Genomic DNA, 18,775 nt, shown 5'->3' with positions numbered 1-18,775 from the left:
AACTCGAGTCTGTCGCAGATCCAAGGGAGTACCTGTCCGCTAAATCAGCCCAAAAGGCTCACTTAGTGCAAGTCCGTCCTGACCCTGCTCCTCATGGGAACAGTCCATACTGACTCTTGACCATCTTACCCATTCACCCTGTGGCTCACTGCTTTTTTTAGTTGGGAAATTTGGGATTCACACACCCCGAAGCTCACTGATTATGCTACCCCCCATGATAGTGCTGTGGGTTGGTTTAAGCCAAAGGTAAGGGGTAAGCTTAGGTCTGAGGTTAGAGTTGGCATTAGGACCGAGTTTAATAGTTCAGGTTATGGTTCGAATCAGATTTAGTCTACAGGGTAGTGTTAGGCTTTAGAGTTTGAGCTATGGTTGATGTATAGTCGATGTAGTGGCTAATGAGGTTACATACGAACCTTGTGAATGAAGCAGTAGGCATTGTCTTCAATATTGTTGTAGGTCACAGACGTAGTCTCATATTAACGTATAGCTGCATTTTATTCTGGCTATAACTTTTTAGTGCAATATAGTTTACACTCCACTCTAGTGTTCCCTCTAATCTAAATGACAGGCCTTTTTGTCTCTCCTTATGCTTCACTACCCTCCATAGCTATCAATTTGCATAAGGCCCCATCTCCCTCTGCTTGCAATGTCCATCCGTCTATCGGGTCTCTTGACTCACTCTCACATTGCGCTATGCTGTGATAATCTTGATCTTGTCACAGCACAGCAAGTTTCTGAAAGTAATTCCAACCAAATTTCCATACGTCGGTAACTGACGCCATTTTCTTTGTTTTTTAAATGGTCTTCGGAATATCAATTTGGCATCATGAAAGTTTGGGTGCAGCTGTAAAATATGAAGCAGATCTTGTTTGGTGTGGAAATGAAAATCACAAAGGACATGCCCCTTGCGAGGAATTTATCAGATAACTAGGCTTTATAAAACAACTTTCCTTCCTATTCTAATTTGCATATATTTGATCTTCTTCTCTGTCACAGGAAAATTCCGGCAGACTGTGTTGCAAAATTGTCAGGATGTTTTTTTAATGGATAAGATATATACACCTTTGCAACCGTACTTAACATGAGCCCTTCTCAATATTCTTTCTAAACGTTATTAATAATTTGCTTCCAAATGTATGTTAGGGTGAATTTGCAGAGGTCCATTACATCAAACATTACTAAGATGTCTTCCGGTCTTGGTAATGTCGAGCCCCTGTCGGTCATTGCAACCAAGCCGTCTTTCTAGCATTTCTGCTCCTGCAATTAACAGACTTTCTCTGTTCAAGTTGCTTTCACTGGTGCACCACTTTTCTTGTCAAAGTGTTAAGAGATGATAAAAGATCTTGCTTTGCCCGCTCGCAAATTTCAGAACCATTTTAAATGGTTTAGCAATACATTTATTTAGCACAGTTAAACCTTTGTGATGAGATATGGGCAGTATACAACATGTATAGATTTGGAATTCAGGTAATAGTGGTCACTGATGCTTTACTTCCTTGCCGAGAACATGGGTCCAATTCTTATTTTATTTTTTAAATCGAAATTCACTTACATAAATTGTAAACATTTTTGGGTTATTCACTGTGAATTCTAGAAGTATTATTGGAAATCTGTGTTGCAGGTTTCCAGCAGGAGTTCTGAAATGTCAATTCCAAGCTAATTGCATGCGTGCATGCTCAAGTATACATTTTCAAAGTTAGAAATGTGCCTCCCAGCTACATTTGTACATGGTCACTTTTGGTTTTTTTATTATGAGGACTATATTTTCCCCGTTTGAGAAATCAATTTTTCCACACCCCAAACAAATCTGAAGGTGTTCCTTCTTCATTTCTATCCCGTTTAAAGAGTTGCTTCTACCATGGACTTAGTTAAATCTTAGACCATATTCGGGGTGGTGATTTGATTTGTATGCCGAATGTGAATATAACTTTTGTTTGTGGGTGTTCGTACATTCAGGCAAACATTCAGCTTAGATGTGCAAGTACCTTTGCTATTTGGGAAAGATGTGCATAGGACATTCCACCGTTTATTAATCCCTCTAGTGAAATAGGGAAAGATCTTTACTAGATTAAAGCAGAATTATTTATCTGCCTTGAAACCGGGTTCCTATTCTGAGTATTGTAGTTCTTATTTCGTAAGTCCAAAACCATATTCTGTTACGTTGGAGTTTTTAAGTGCTGGTTCTTTAAAAAATTAGAACAACTGTGCTATTATTAGTAGACTACTGTACATTTGTGCTCACATACTTTCAGATGTTCTCAAGTAGCTATTCTAAGAAAGTTTTACACAACGGTATTCTGATTGTTGAAAAGGTAACTGTTGATTTAGCAGAGGCTACAGTTTGTAACATAGTGGTGTAGTGCTGTGACAATCAAGAAACAACAATAGAACAAAAACACTTTATTTCAAGATGACAAAGGTCAGTGTGCATTTATGATCTATGCACATTTCAGAGACCAAATGTCCTCTCTGCTTGTAACTTCAGAGTTCTTTTCACGGACTTCAAAAAGACCATAAACTATTGCAGAATGAAAAGAGCTGCTGACCTTCTCCCTAATTTGTCTTATTTTATTCCTGAACATAAGCTCTATTTTTGGAAAATGCTGGTAAGTTGCTTCTTTGAGGGGTTACATATTGCCACATTTTTTGTATAGTACACCTGCTCTTCCTTTTTTCCATGTTTGATTTATCTTTCAGAAGAAAGCTCAACAAATGCCACCTGAGAACTTCTAGCCCTGGTGCAACCCTGTTACTGTGTGCTTTACAAAGCAGGAATGGACAAGCAAGTAGACAGTGGGAAATAATACACTGATCTTTCAAAATAGAGGTGTCTGATGCAGAGCTTTCCTCTGGTTTGGTTTATGGCTGATTTCGTTTCTCTGGGTGCTCAGATTAGCTGTGTGATTTGATTTATGTGCCCAACTTCAGCGATGCAGAGCTATTAAAAAATCTCCTGCCAAAAAAGAGCCACAAAATAAAGTATGGTTAAAAAGTCAAATCGAGAACCAACTTTCTTTTCATTTTCGGTGAAATTGTTAATTTGTGGGAACTACACGTAATCTGTGACTTGACGTTGCAACCTTAACCCACATTCTATATTCAAATCAAATTTGACAATTGAGCAATACCTCCATTTTCATTCAAATTTTGTTTGGGTTTTGTTAAAGAGCTCTGAACAGAACTGCTTTGCCTATTAAGCTGGTGGATGGGGAGGTAGAGTTGTCTACCCAGCAGCGAAAGGGTTAATGCCTGCTTTTCCTCTTTTGTCTTAATTAGCTGTGGTTCCTGTTGTGATGTATCTACATGTCCATGTGTTTCTGGATTGATAACGTGGAGAGGAAATTAAAAAAAATGCATCTCTGTTTTGCTCAGGTCACCCAACATGTTTGCAGTTCACAGCGAATATGACCGAAGCAGTCAAAACCTACCAGTGGCAATGCATTGAGTGCAAATCCTGCAGCCTCTGCGGGACCTCCGAGAACGATGTGAGTTATAATGAATCCATATTTTGCGCCTTCTGGATGTGAGCATCTTCTATGTCTAAACTGGTTAGATTGTTAGAATATTTCTAAAAGCACTACATTACACCACCAAGACTTTTTCTGGTAGTATTATGAAGACTTGTAATTGATGACAAAAACATTAGCTGTGTATAGGCGAGGTACATTGAAAGGTAGGCAAACCATGCAAAGCTCAATCCTGGCTCAAGCTCGATGTCCGGCTCAGCCATGTCCCTTGTCCCAGAAGACTGGCGGGCCCACATAGAGCTGACCCAAGTTAGCTAGGCACTGCCCCTCTCAGTCCATAATGGATTTTTAATAAAGCAAAATTGCAGAAGCATAGAAAAAAATTTACCTAAACTAGAGATTTCAAATTGGGCTTTTCTATTTGGAATGCTTCTACCAAAACTGAAGATCAAACATAGCGATACAACATGAGTGTCTGAAGCCATGCTGCACTTCACACGTGTGTCTTTGAAGAAATGTTACCGAGGAGCAGCTTCGCTGGTGCACAATATGCCCCCCCCTCTGCCCCTACTAACCCACTTGACCAAATAGTGTGCTCCAAGGCAAATTGTTTCACAATGTTTAAATTTCTTCAGCCATCTATTCCGAGCGCACTTTGAATTTAAATGAATCCAGTTCAGAATCTGTGCTAATCAAAAAACTCACTTGTACATGTTTCAATATAAAATAATGTTGCTTTACATTTCATAACGGTATAGGCCATACTTGGCGAGAAAATGACAAACCTAATCCTCTGGGGCAGATCGTGCCAATCTCGGTGGCATGGTGGGTATTCTTGAATGTTTAATGTCTAGGAAAAAATTTACTTTCATAAGTGCCATTCAGTTCAACAAAAGAGCCATTTGCACTTAATTGAGATACTGGAATTTTGCAAAAATAGTTGTTTTGCTTTGTAAAGTCTTTATCATATTTGTTTGGCATCAGTTGCCTGATCTACATGCTGAATCTGTTAAATGCTTGCCTCATGCTTTTTTTTTTAATCTAAGAGCCAAACCAGAAGCCTAGCTCGCGTTCTTTTTGAATTTGCTGGCTCGCCCACTTCGACTTCATTGCGAGGAACTGTTTATTTTAAAAAAACAGGCAGTAGCTGTAGTATGTTGAATGAGTACTAATGTATTTTTACATAAAGTCGCTTGTACAAAAATCCTATATAGCACTAATTATTTTCACTTTTGGGACGTGTTCAGTGTATTGTCTGTACACGGTGTAAAGTTGTACCTGCTATTTTACACTTGCCCTATTGGGAACAATTAAGTTTTGCCTGATTTTTGGAGCCCAATATTTTTCAAAGCATGTCATTGGGTTTGGATTACTTTCGATAGACCAGTTCAGTTAAGTCCATTTTACTAAATATTTAATGATGCTGGTTGCTAACTGTTTGAAGACAGGATGAATAGTTTTCAGCTGCAGTTTTCTATTATGTTACAGCACAGTTTCCTGGGTTAAGTTGCGTGCCAGAAATGTACAATCAGAATCAAAGTGTGGGATTAGTAATCCAGTCTGTAGTAGAGGGAGAAGGTGATGTGTCTTAAAACTATGAACACACAAAAAGAGTTCATAAGGTGGACCCTTAGGCGGTATGGAGGTAGAGCAGAGACCATAAACTGGGAGGTTCAGCAGCTCCTTTCTGGAAATGAAGGAGCTACACAATGTTGACCTTGATGAGCAGTGAATATTGTGGTTAGTCTGACAACTTGTTATTGAAAAGGCAGACCTAGAAATGGACTGTTTTGTCTGGAATAGCAGGCAAAACTGCTGGTTCCACTGCTGCTGCTTTGACATTGCAAGAGCCAATAAAAGTGCAACTGGCAGTGAAGAGTGTGAGAAACCAGGTCTCCAACTCATTTTGTAAACCACACCCTCAGTTTCTTCTCCCCTTCCATTCCAACTGTGCCCACACCAGCTTCACTGCAATGGTGTGGCGGGACAGGCCATAGACCACCAGAAAAGCTTGGTGTGGATTGACCACGTTTTGAGTCTGGATTACAAATATTACTGTAGACCGCGTGCATTGTACTTGACTCTCTCGTGACCCTGCTTAATGGAATTGTATTAACATGCAGAACTCTGTACAGTCTGTGCTGTTTTCCCGAGCTGGCTTTAACTTTATAATCTCCTTCTGATTTCAGGAAAAGCTGCTATTTTGTGACGATTGTGACCGTGGATACCACATGTATTGTCTGGACCCACCAATGTCAGAACCACCAGAAGGTAACCACATGGACATCCATGCAACCTATGGAGGACCAGATGTTCTAAAATATTCATATTCACTTTCCTGCTGTGATGATGCTTCTGCTGTTTTGTCAGTGAACTCTCTCGCCAAGTTTCTAGTCTGGGAAAGGAACTGATGATTTAATATGATTGTGAACCACTGTGTATTTGACACCGGAGAAGCATTAAGTGAATGGTTATAAATTTAGAATATACTATTTGTATCAGCCACGGTGACATTCAAAAATATTACATCTTTTAAACACATATAATAATTAGGTGGTCATTGACAACAGTAAATGCCGATGTATCATAAATTAGTGTACCCAGATGATATCTCTTTTATACTGAGAAGAGGTTGGTACCAAAGGTCTCGGCATCCCCAGCCTCCTTTTTAAATGCTTGACCAATCGGAAAGGTCTCATAGAATGTACAGGTAGCTAAGGTAGGGATGTACTTTCTTCCAACCCTCGACAACCCACACATCTGTTCCAAGCTCGACGAATTGTCCAGTTCTTCAACAAAAAAGGAGGACCCCCTCAAAATTTCAAACGAATGTCCCTCCAACATTGAATCTGATCAAGCCTTACTATAATTTTTTGGCCCATTACAATTAGATACCATGGTTAAAATGCATATTCTCCATCAAATCAGCCTCTTCCACGCATCCCCCTCAAGCATATATTTTGGCCCAAAAGCTGCTTGCTCATCAGCTTCTCCAGCTGTTCCATTTATCTTTAAAACAGACAGCAGACAGCAATCCTTTGTTTACACGTCCCCCTCTGTTGTAGAAACCCATGGAAGACCCTCAAATGATGAGTAACTACTGATCCATTTCATTACTTCCTTTTCCTAATAAGAACATGGAAAATTAAGCCAACACCCAGCCAGGGCAGGACTGGGACCCCAAAGCAGCCCTGGCAATATTCTCGGACAAGCCCCAGAAGAACTGCCTGGCCCCCGGAGGGTTTAAATGTCCCGGAGGGAGGAAAACCTCGAAGATTCCGGAAGGAAAAAACATATAAGCGCTCCTTCTCAGGAATGGCGCCTAGGATCTGGAACTCACTCCCGCCCGAAACCAGGCTTATCTCTTCAACTACACTCTTTAAAAATGAAGTAAAGGCCATCCTCATGGCTAAATACACTTGAGCTTTTATCTCAGACACTGTTAATACTCTGCATCAATTTGTACTACATGTTTGACCCCTTTGATTATCTGTATTAGCGGTTTTATTACTCACATGATTGGCTTTATAGCCACCTAGTTGTACTGTTTTGACCTATTGATTTATCTGTCTGACTATACTCCCTCATGTACTACTCTTTGTAAAGCGCTCTGATATCTGCAAAGATCTTGTCCGCGCTATATAAAACTTTCAAAATAAATAAAATAAAAATAAATGCTTATCTGTTGTTTTTGTTACTGGGAAAACAATGGTCCTCAAACCAATCCTTAATCAGAGTAAATTATATTACATTATTTTCATAATTCGGACCTAAATGTATATCCCGTTCTTTCAGTAGACAATAATTCTATAAGAAAAAAAGAAGAAAAGGATGTGCAGCAGCTAATTGTATACGGAAAATACTGAGTTTATTCCGTTGAGTAATAAAGATATTCTTCTTTAGTTTCAAATTATGCAATAACGCTTTTATAAAGAGTTGCTCCAAGGGGGACGTGCAAAGATGAGAGTGCTCAAAAGGTGGTGGATGGGAAGATAATCCCAGAGTAAAGTGGAGAGGAGTTAGAAAGATTCGATGTGAGATTGATTCAGCATATCAATCTAAATGACCTGGCCCAAAATATTTTACACGGTCTATTTACATCATTTTTACAATCACAGATTGTTATCATGTGAGGCATGTCTGGGATAGGTGTTGGTAGGGTCCAGGTGAAGGGGTATATGTTCTGTAGTAGGGGATCTCTGTGTATGGTCATAATCTTGTGAATAGTCCCACCCATGTGCGTGGACCCCGGAGCAATCGAAATAGTCCCTTAAGCTGTCTTCTTCTGCAGTCCTGCATAGACACTTAAGAGAAAATCAAAGACAAATAATGCAGCGTAAAACTACAAGGCTACATTGGCCAGCACTTCATCTCAAAGTGAAAACGATAGCCAAAAAATATTAAATTTTACACACTTTGTAAAGTTTCACACCTAGAGAAACTCCCCTTCACAAACATCCATTGTCATGATAGAGAGGAAGGGTTGGACATACAAGCCCCATAAGCTGCCATTATGTGTCTGTAAAAAGGATACCGTGCCTTTAAGGAACTCTCCAGAGACCCTTGGTATCCCAGGATGCACAGCCAAAGGCCTTTTACTTTCAATTATTTTTTCCGGCTCCTGCTAGCCGGACCCTGGAGCATAGAACTCTACCTTTTTGGGTATATCTTCAATTTCTGGAGCTGTTCCAGTGATTTGAGTGTTTCACTCGACGCCTGGGGTCTTCCTCTTCCAGTTGCTCTCTTTTTTAAACAGTTTTGCCACCTCTATATTGTCAAAATGCCAGCTTTATTAGACAAGTGCCCTGAGTGTGGTAGGAAGAAGGCTAAATCTAACCCCCACAGAGTGTGCATACTCTGTCTCCCTTCTACCCATGGCCCTCACTCCTGTGATATCTGTCACTCTTTCTCAAGGAGGACCTTGCGTGACAGGGAGAAGATTTGTCTCCAAGGCCTGGAGCAGAGGAGACATCAAGAACCAGGCGGGACTTCTGGTCATGGAGGGACTTTGTCATCATCCACCGGTCCCGGTCGACGTCTATGGCTTCGACGTCAGCATCGAAAGGTAGGACTACCATCTGTTCACCATTAACCCAGGGCTCTGGGTCAAAGCGATGTCGACGTTCGGCATTGAGGGGTAGGACGTCGAGACCTCGGACGAGGTCGACATCGAGGACTTCACCGGCGTCGACACACCATCGATGTCGTGATGAGTCCCGAAGAGGCAGGCGCTCGCCGTCGAGGTGACACCGCCGTTCGCCGTCAACGTCGACATGAAGGTCGACTTTGAGGAGAGAAAGATCGACGTCAAGGCGAAGGCACTCTAGGTCGGGTAGTTCGCCGGCATCAAGAAGAGCGACATCGAGAAGAAAGACGTCGAAAAGGGACAAGTAGACGTCGAAGAGGAAGTTGAGGCCCAGAACGGTGTCTAGTGCCTCTGTGGTTAGTGTCTCCTCATCATCGGCGAGTCACCGGTCGCTGCGGCGCAGGCGCTCGTCCTCAAAGAGATCTACCTCCAGAGCATCCTCCCCGAGGCCTGCTCGTAAGAAGAGGAGAGTTCTTAGGTCACCGGACTCTGATTATTCCCGGAGCTATTCGCCCTCAAGCCCCAGGATGCCTACGCCTCCTACTCTCCCGCAACTTCCTCGTCCTCCTCCTCCTCCTCCACCTCCACCATCTCCTCCTCCTCCACCACCGCCTCAGCCTCCACAACCGAAGCCTTTGGTTCCGGCTCAACCTCTTCCGCTTCCACAGCCTCCTGGGTCGGTGGCTCCTGCAAGACGCAAAAAGCCAAGGTCAAGATCCAGAGGGAGGCATCGCTCTTGCAGTGAGCGTAGATCTTTGACAAGGTCACGTCATCGTCGGCGGAGGGAACGGTCACGGTCCAGGTACACGGACTCGTCCATTGACAGGAGATTTTCTCCCACTTTGTGGGACTCTCCTCCTACGAGAGTGTCACCAGTGGATGACATTGTGACGTTCCAGAATGTGTTGCTGAGGGAGGTAGCGAAGTTGGGGATCACACTGACGTGCCCACCCCTTCCACCTCTGTGATCTTTGAAACGTTGCAGCGCAGGCACCTCTCTCGCCCTTTGCTGCCTTTGGTGCCAGGACTGGAGGAACCGGCCATGGAGCTGTTTCTGACGCTGGCCTCGGTGAAGTCGGTGCCATACCGGCTTCAAAAGCAGTACAGGCCCCGGATTCGGATCCAGCGTTCTTAAGATCAGATCCTGTCCCGGATTCTGTCATTGTGACAGCGGCCAAGAAGTAGCATTCTACTGCCCCTTCGCCTACGTTCCCTACCGACAAGGAGAGCCGTCAAATGGATTCGGTGGGGAGAAAAGTCTGCAGTACAGCTGCCCCCTCTATGAAAACGGCGAGTCTCTGCAGCAATTCATTGAGCTCCTCCTGAGGGACAGGAGAGAAGACTTCCAGGAGATCTTGAATGATGGCATGATGGTCTCGAATCAGGTCATCAGTTCAGCGGCACACGCCTCTCTCCTGGCTGCTCTTGGGTACTGCCATGGCATAAACTTGAGACGCCACTCCTGTTGCGCCTTACCTCTCTTAAACCAGAGGCGCGACAGCGGATTGCTAACTTGCCCTTTTTGGGATCTACCCTCTTCGGGACTCATGCGGACGAAGAGATGGGCCGCATGAAGGCGGAAGTGGAAATGCTGAAAGCTGTAGGTTTGGAGAAACCAAGGGAGCAGTGGTGGTCCTTCCGCCCCTTCCAGAGGAGTTACTCTTACCAGAGGTTTCAGAGAGTGCAAGGTCGCCAAGCTGGCCAACAGCAGCAGCAACAACAGCAATACTAGCGACAACCCTACCAGAAGGGGCAGAGGCAGCCAGCAAGGCTCCTCAGTGCATAAGGGCCCGGCCGGGTCAAAGCCCTGAGGAGTTACTTCCCCCTCGTCAGTTACCCACTCCGTTGTGGAGAAGCATATAGAATTACTTGGCAGAGTGGAGAAAAATTACTCAGGACAAGTGGGTGCTGAATATTGTTTGCAATGGATACAGTCTTCGTTTTGTCAGCCCTCCTCCAGCTATACCACCGGTTTGTTCGCAATACCAGCTGCGCGAACTTCAAGCGAAGGCCAATACCCTGTTAAGAAAAAGGGCGATAGAAGACGTCCCTCTGTCTCAAAGGGGAAAAGGTCTATACTCAAGGTTCTTTCTGGTACGCAAAAAGGACAAAAACGAGATCAGGCCCATTCTGGATTTGTGACAAGCAAACAAATGGATTCGCAGGGAGAAATTTTGCATGCTGTCCTTGCACCAGATTGCGGGGTGCGTACTTCCATGTGCCCATTGCACGGAAACACCGGTAGTTCCTGCGCTTCCTAGTAGGCACCAATCACTATCAGTACACCGTACTACCGTTTGGTCTGAAGTCGGCTCCCAGGACTTTTTCAAAATGCCTGGCAGTGGTGGCAGCGCACCTGAGAAAGAACAAGGTGTTTGTCTACCTGTACCTGGACGACTGGTTGATCAAATCCTCCACCTTCCAGGAAGCGCAATTGCATTTCAACAGAACAGCCGTTCTGTTGAATCAGCTGGGTTTGCACATCAACATGTCCAAGTCCGTTCCGACTCCTGTTCAGTGCCTGCAGTACTTGGGGGGCCTCCATCAATACTCTGAGCAAGCATGTCTACTTCGGAGGAGCGACGCTTATTGATCCTTCGGAAGGCTCAGGCGCTAATGTCCGTTCCATCAACGACAGTGAGGACGGTGTCTTCTCTTCTGTGGTCAATGGCCTCTTGCATTTTCCTCACACCACAATCACGCCTCCATATGAGACCGCTGCAGGAATGTCTGGAGGATCAATGGGACCAGAAACGAGGTAGCTGGGACGACAGGATCCAACTGTCTCGACACGCTCAACAGTCCCTGAGATGGTGGTGTTCTGCAGAGAATCTCCTCAAGGGGGTTCCATTACACAAGGACATTCCCATACAGACTATTGTGACGGATGCTTCTCTCCACGGCTGGGGAGCCCATTCAGACCATCTACAGATTCAAGAAACGTGGTCCCAGACGGAATCCACGTATCACATCAATTTTCTGGAACTCAGAGCTGTTCATTTCGCGCTGAAAGCCTTTCATCCGTCCTCCCAGACCAACTCCTTGCTTGTGCAGACGGACAATACGACCACAATGTATTACCTCAACAAGCACACACTGTCCCAGGAAGCGCAGGCGATCTGGCACTGGCTGTTAGCCAGAGGACTGACGATAACGGCTACCCATCTACCAGGTGTGCAGAATGCTCAGGCGGACGCACTCAGCAGGCTGGTCCAGGAAAACCACGAGTGGGTCCTAAACGACGAGGTTCTAGGAAACGTCTGCGAAAGATGGGGCACTCCAGAAATAGATCTGTTCGCCACTGCCGAAAACAGAAAATGCCGAGACTTCGCCTCTAGGTTTTACCAACCGGGGACTCTGGGGAATGTGCTATGGATCAGCTGGTCAAACAGCTTTCTTTACGCTTTTCCACCCATTCCCCTGATTCCGGCAGTACTCATCAAGCTGTCTCAATCCAGAGCACGAATCATCCTCATTGTTCCGGAGTGGCCTCGACAGTGGTGGTTCATGAACCTGCTCCACCGGTCTTTCCAACCCAATCTGCGGCTTCCATGTCGGCCGGACCTTCTCATGAAGTTCGGGGGGCAGATGGTGCACCCCAACCTCTCATCGTTGAGTTTGGCGGCATGGCTCCTGAGATAGTACAATATGGACACTTGAACTTGCCTGACAACTGCATGGAAATACTCAAGGAGGCTAAGAGTCCTTCCACAAGGACTTCCTATGCCTGTAAGTGGAAAAGGCTCTTCATCTGGTGCATGTCCAAGAACGCTGATCCTACCTCCTGCAAGGAGGATGTCATCCTTCCATACCTCTTGCATTTAGCTCAACCTGGCCTTAATTTCCATTCTATTAAGGTTCACCTCGCAGCATTAACTGCGTATAGGAAATGCCCTTCACAAACATCCGTCTTCCAGATTCCTGCAGTTAAAGATTTTTTGGAGGGATTGAAGAAAGTATTTCCCCCTGTTCGGCGTCCGTCGCCTTAATGGGAACTGAATGTGGTGCTGTCAAGGTTGATGAAGGAACCTTTTGAAACTATTCATAAGGCTTCTCTACAGCATTTATCCTGGAAGGCGGCCTTCCTTGTGGTTATACCATCGGGCCGCAGGGTGAGTGCGATTCTGGCTCTGTGTTGTCAAGAGCCCTATACAGTGTTTCATGCTTCCAAAGTTGTCATGAGGACTCACCCTAAGTTCCTTCCGAAAGTAATTTCTGATTACCATGTTAATCAGACGATAACTTTACCTACGTTTTTCCAACATCCTTCCTCTCCGGCGGAGAGGTCTCTTCATTCCCTGCATGTAAGAAGGATGGTGAAATTCTACTTGAATAAGACCAAGGACATTCGTAGGTCAGACCAATTGTTTGTCAATTATGGTTCGGTCAGGACTGGTCTTGCCACCTCTAAACAGTCCATCTCTAGGTGGATTGTGTCCTGTATCCAGCTATGTTACCAAAAGGCTAACAAGACCTTAGGGGGTAAGCCTAAGGCTTATTCCACCAAGGGCAAAGCGGCTACAACAGCTTTACTACGTAATGTTCCCATTGCAGATATCTGTAGGGCTGCCACTTGGAAGTCGGTCCATACCTTAGCCAAACGCTACTGCCTGGACTCTGATGCCAGGGCAGACGCACAGGTTGGGCAGGCTTCGTTGAGAAATCTGTTTGCACAGTAGTGGTTTTGTCTGTTTCCTACACCACTGGTTTGGTTTGTTGGGATGGGCTAGCCATTCTATTCACAAGATTATGACTATACACAGAGATCCCCTACTACAGAAGGATTAGTTTCTTACCTGTAACTCCAGTTCTGTAGTAGGGGTATCTCTGTTATAGTCATAAGCACCCGACCTCCTCCCCGGTGGATGAAACGATAATGTACTGAATGCTACAGGCCTGGCTTTATACACCTTGAAAAATAACTCAAAGTAAAAGGCCTTTGGCTGTGCATCCTGGGATACCGAGGGTCTCTGGAGAGTTCCTTAAAGGCACGGTATCCTTTTTCCAGACACACAATGGCAGCCTATGGGGCTTGTCTGTCCAAACCCTTCCTCTCTATCATGATAATGCATTTTTGTGATGGGGAGTTTCTCTAGGTGTGAAACTTTACAAAGTGTGTAAAATTTAATATTATTTGGCTATCTTTTTCACTTTGAGATGAAGTGCTGTCCAATGTAGCCTTGTAGTTTGAGGCTGCATTATTTGTCTTTGATTTTCCCTTAAGTGTCTATGCAGGACTGCAGAAGAAGACCACTTAAGAGACTATTTTGATCGCTCCGGGGTCCACGCACATGGGCGGGACTAGTCACAAGATTATGACTATAACAGAGATACCCCTACTACAGAACTGGAGTTACAGGTGAAAAACTACTCCTTTGTCGGCTTGTGGCACGTAGGGCAGTTGAAACTTGGCCTGCGAGTCTTCTTCAGGACAGGGATGTAGGGGGATGGGGGCAACTAACTCGTGGTATGAGATTCCTCATCTGCATATCTTCATGCGGGGGTTGCAATTATTCAGGTCACTGGGCAGGAACAGCCGTTTCACTGCCACGGGGACTTCAACCAAATATCCGTCATCGGCCGCTCAAGGGTCGGTCAGAATTGCACCATATGCATAGGGTCTGAACATCACGGGCTCGTCCTACGGAGGTTCAATTCTGACCGACACAAGCAGAGTGATACCTTCGACGAACATATACCCCTTCACCTGGACCCTACCAACACCTATTCCTAACGTGCCTCACATGATAACAATCTGTGATTGTAAAAATTATGTAAATAGACCGGGTAAAATATTTTGGGCCAGGTCGTTTAGATTGATATGCTGAAACAATCTCACATAGAACCTATCTAACTCCTTTCCACTTTACTCTGGGATTATCTTCCCATCCACCAACTTTTGAGCACTCTCTTCTTTGCACGTTCCCCTTGAAGCAACCCTTTATAAAAGTGTTATTGCGTAATTTGAAAATTAAGAAGAATATCTTTGTTACTCAACGGAATAAACTCAGTATTTTCCGTGTACAATTGGCTGCTGAACATCCTTTTCTACTTTTTTTCTAGTAGAATTATTGTCTACTGAAAGAGCGTGATATACATTTAGGTCCGAAATATGAAAATAATGTAATATAATTTACTCTGATTAAGGATTGGTTTGAGGACCGTTGTTTTTCTATACTGAACTCTACCCAGGTCCACAAACTCGTATTGGGTTACCCCCTTACTTGTAATGGCGTTTTTTGTTACAGGGGGCTGATATTGCAGCACCATTGTAAAACCGGCCACCAGTAACAAAACCGGACCCCACCACTACAAAACCGCCCCCACCCATCCGGCCTCCTGGGGAAACGCCTGATGTCCAGTATGGCCAGTCTGGCCCTCCACCCAGCTCTTCACTTTCATAGATGCCAAAGATGTCTAGGATGCTACCCAAGTGGGCTTTTGTCCGCATGACTGTACTGAAACTGCCTGTAGTAGTTGAGGGATCGGCAGGATGCACTGTACTGGTTTGTATTGCGTAATTTATTGAACTAAAGAGGAATTAAAGAAACCAGGTACAAAGGGAGTGAGTCCCATTCAGTCTCTCAGTGGGTTTAGTTGTGGGTGACTGATCTCCTTTTTTCTTCAGGAAGCGTAAACTTCGTCCAGGACTCTCAAGTTGAATAAAAGAAAAACAAAGGGAAAATCATCCAAAGAAACCAGGAATTTGAAAAAACGGTTCACTCTTTCTAAGAGTATCCCCAGAGGGCCCTTCACCAGGCAAAATGGGTGTTTGTGCAGGGTGGGACGCTGTGGCCACAACCCTTGTTGTGAGGGGATTCTCTATCTCCTCCCCCCACTTCTTCCACTCACATGCAGTCCCACATGCACTGTTTTCTGTCCCTCAAGTGCCTGCTATAACCGGGTGCCCCACTAGCTCCATCAGAAGCCCCGGGTGTTGTATATTACTTGTCTTGGACCACGTCCCGTCTCCTGGGTCGTGGTGTGGGCATTAAGAGTGTTCTTCTCATCCCTCGAGGTGTTGGGGATGTATCCTGCACAATACAGATGTCCGTCTTCGGTACCCTCTGCACCGGTGTCTCTGGGATTCAGGCTCTCCCTAAGCTCCGCCCTCAGCTCTGCGCACTGTAACCGTTAAACCTTCCTCCGGAAACGTGGTCATCTCTTCTGGTCTCCCACCGTCCGCCTCCTCGTTGTCCTCACTTCCTGGTTCTCCTCCTCTTCATTTATGTCCTGGCACCCTTTCTTTTGTCCTTCCCAGGGGTGTGTCGGATCTCCCAACCCTGATTCCGAGAAAGCTGGAGCGTTCTCCGTGGTTTATTTTTTATTTTATTTTATTTTGAAAGTTTTATATAGCGCAAACAAGATCTTTGCAGATATCAGAGCGCTTTACAAGTACAAGGGGGAGCACTGGTCATTTTACTGCTTACTTGTGAGAAGTCACCGGCAGGAGGAGAGTTCGCCCTGCCCAGCCTCGGACCTCGCCGCACCCGTTTCGCGGGTGCCGCATCGCCTGGTGGCGTGAGGGGCCACACGTCGCTCATCAAGGGAACTGAGGAGTCTTCAACTGGGCTAGGCAGACAGCAGGGCTGCGAGCGTTGCAGGGACTCCATTTCCCAGGATTCCCTGGGTGACCGATTCCCAGCTTCCGGTCCGCTCTCCCTGTTGTCCCGCCCACTGCCCTTTGGACATTTTTTAAACCCCTACTCTGCCTTTCATCGCGGGAGCACTGGTCATTTTACTGCTTACTTGTGTGAAGTCACCGGCAGGAGGAGAGTTCGCCCTTCCCAGCCTCGGACCTCGCCGCACCCGCTTCGCGGGTGCCGCATCGCCTGGTGGCGTGAGGGGCCACACGTCTCTCATCAAGGGAACTGAGGAGTCTTCAACTGGGCTGGGCAGACAGCAGGGCTGCGAGCGTTGCAGGGACTCCATTTCCCAGGAGTCCCTGCGTGACCGATTCCCAGCTTCCGGTCCGCTCTCCCTGTTGTCCCGCCCACTGCCCTTTGGACATTTTTTAAACCCCTACTCTGCCTTTCATCGCGGGAGCACTGGTCATTTTACTGCTTACTTGTGAGAAGTCACCGGCAGGAGGAGAGTTCGCCCTTCCCAGCCTCGGACCTCGCCGCACCCGCTTCGCGGGTGCCGCATCGCCTGGTGGCGTGAGGGGCCACACGTCTCTCATCAAGGGAACTGAGGAGTCTTCAACTAGGCTAGGCAGACAGCAGGGCTGCGAGCGTTGCAGGGACTCCATTTCCCAGGAGTCCCTGCGTGACCGATTCCCAGCTTCCGGTCCGCTCTCCCTGTTGTCCCGCCCACTGCCCTTACCGTCCCCCTATATCAAAGTCTAATTCTCCCGCAGCGCGGGACGCAGCCCGGGGCGAAGACCGGGCAAAGAGCGGGCCGTTGTAGGCCGTTAGAGGCCGATTAGGGCCGGGCCGGCCCACACCTCTAACCCCTGTTGTGATTTAGGCTTACTACTAATAGATGTTATTTATTTTTATTTATTAATATCATCATATTTGCTATCATGTCCCCGAGAGGAACTAGAAGTAAAACCGCGGAAAAAAATAGGCAACTTACCGGTCCTATAGATAGTTTTATCACGAGGGCAAACTCTTTTATAGACCAGAGCATTTTACTTATTGAACGTAGAGTATCGCAAGACCTTTTAGAGGCTAGAAGATCCTCTATGGGACACCTAGCAAACATAAGAACGCCGGTCTCCCATAGAGAGGGAAGACAGAGCGAGGGTGGGGGCAAAAGACAGAGCCTTCCAAATACAGTCGACCTATCGGTCTCTCAACTCTCGGAAACTCAATTAACTTCTGACCTAGAGAAGACCCCTGATTTAGCCCCGCAACCCACCCCGGAAGAGGTAAGACAGGCAAGAGGAAGGAGAGAGGGCGCAGTAAAGAAAAAGAAACCTTTAGATATAAGTAACATAACAACAGACAAACCAGTAGTATCTCTAACTGAGATTATAGAGAATACACCTAGCTCCCCTCTGCTGGAAAATCGGAATAGGCATACGGTGATGATACACCACACTCACGATATTACACCCTCCACTAGCTTAGAAATAGAACCTAACGGCCCACAACCAATTGAGCTAGACCACAACTATAATACTGAATTCCTAACAAAAATCAGAGATTTGTTGCAACAAACTTTTTCACCCATAGAAGCTAGACTAACAAAGATAGAAACAGCGATAGCCGATCTTTCAGCTCTGATGAAACTAAATCAAAAACCTAACTTAACCCAGGAGCAACAAAAACCAGCGGCAGCTAAGCCGCTCTGTTTAACCCCCAAGCGAAAGATTCGACTCCATCATTGGTAGTAGTAACCAAGCCCATAAACAAGACTGCGGTCAATAACAAAACAACCAAAAACCCATCACTAAATCCCTCACACATAACAAACAATACCCCTGGCCAACATATAAATATACCTACGAAAACAAAACAATCCCAAACAAATAGAGAGAGGGAGAGACAACCAATGGGCATAACACGCCCAGTTACCCTTCCGCCAGAAGCAAGTCCATTTGTTGTTATTATGACTGGCGTCCCAGAATTGGTGGATCAAAATTCCGAACCAAACTGGTCGCTTAAAAATAAGATCCAACATTGGCTCAGTATAAATCGTCCACCTCCGCCCTATTGTTCAGCTAGAATTCTGATGGTGAGAAGAGCCCCCTGGGTGGGCCATGGGAAAAAAACAATACAGGGTGACTGTATTTTAATCACCTTTGAAGACCCTAGAATAGTCGAGCACATCTGCTCAGGGGAGGACTTTAGTTTAAATGGGGGGATTAGCACAAAGCGTCTCTCCTTTTTTTACCCACCAAGATTTCCGGATGGTCCCTCTCCAAATGATGGACCCTGGTACACAATGGGACCTCGCTATCAGAGAAGAGGAAGGGAGGAGTGGAGAGAGCCATATCAGAGGGGGAACTATAGAGAACCATCTCGATGGGAGGGTTGGAATGGAATACCACTAACAAACAGGTACAGTGGCCTAGAGTCAGTAGACTGACCATCACAGCCAGCAGACCCTGGTAATAATAATCCAGAGAAGTCCGACACCCTTCATAACTCCCAAAGTGTTAACATCCAAAGCGATAACACCCCTAGGAGCGATCGTTCACATCTGGGTATTGTTTCCTGGAATATTGCTGGACTACGCCCAAAGATTGAAGATGGGAGTATCATGAACCTTG

The 18,775-nt window shown here is 45.6% G+C and overlaps 1 protein-coding gene across 4 annotated transcripts in view; it reads left to right on the top strand.

The window, feature by feature from the left end:
- The window catches only part of DPF3 (double PHD fingers 3), a 506,881-nt gene that overhangs the window by 476,839 nt on the left and 11,267 nt on the right, over nucleotides 1-18,775 (top strand). For all 4 annotated transcript variants that reach the window (XM_078659480.1, XM_078659479.1, XM_078659478.1 and 1 more), the window contains 2 exons: nucleotides 3,373-3,485; nucleotides 5,657-5,738. In XM_078659480.1, the coding sequence (XP_078515606.1) occupies nucleotides 3,373-3,485; nucleotides 5,657-5,738 (195 nt within the window). The remainder of the gene's footprint in view (nucleotides 1-3,372; nucleotides 3,486-5,656; nucleotides 5,739-18,775) is intronic.

The sequence above is a fragment of the Lissotriton helveticus genome, chromosome 9 (assembly GCF_964261635.1).
Source record: "Lissotriton helveticus chromosome 9, aLisHel1.1, whole genome shotgun sequence".
In the NCBI taxonomy this organism is placed as follows: Eukaryota; Metazoa; Chordata; class Amphibia; order Caudata; family Salamandridae; genus Lissotriton; species Lissotriton helveticus.
The sequence above is the reverse complement of the archived record's forward strand: the minus strand, read 5'-3'. Positions and strand labels throughout refer to the sequence as shown.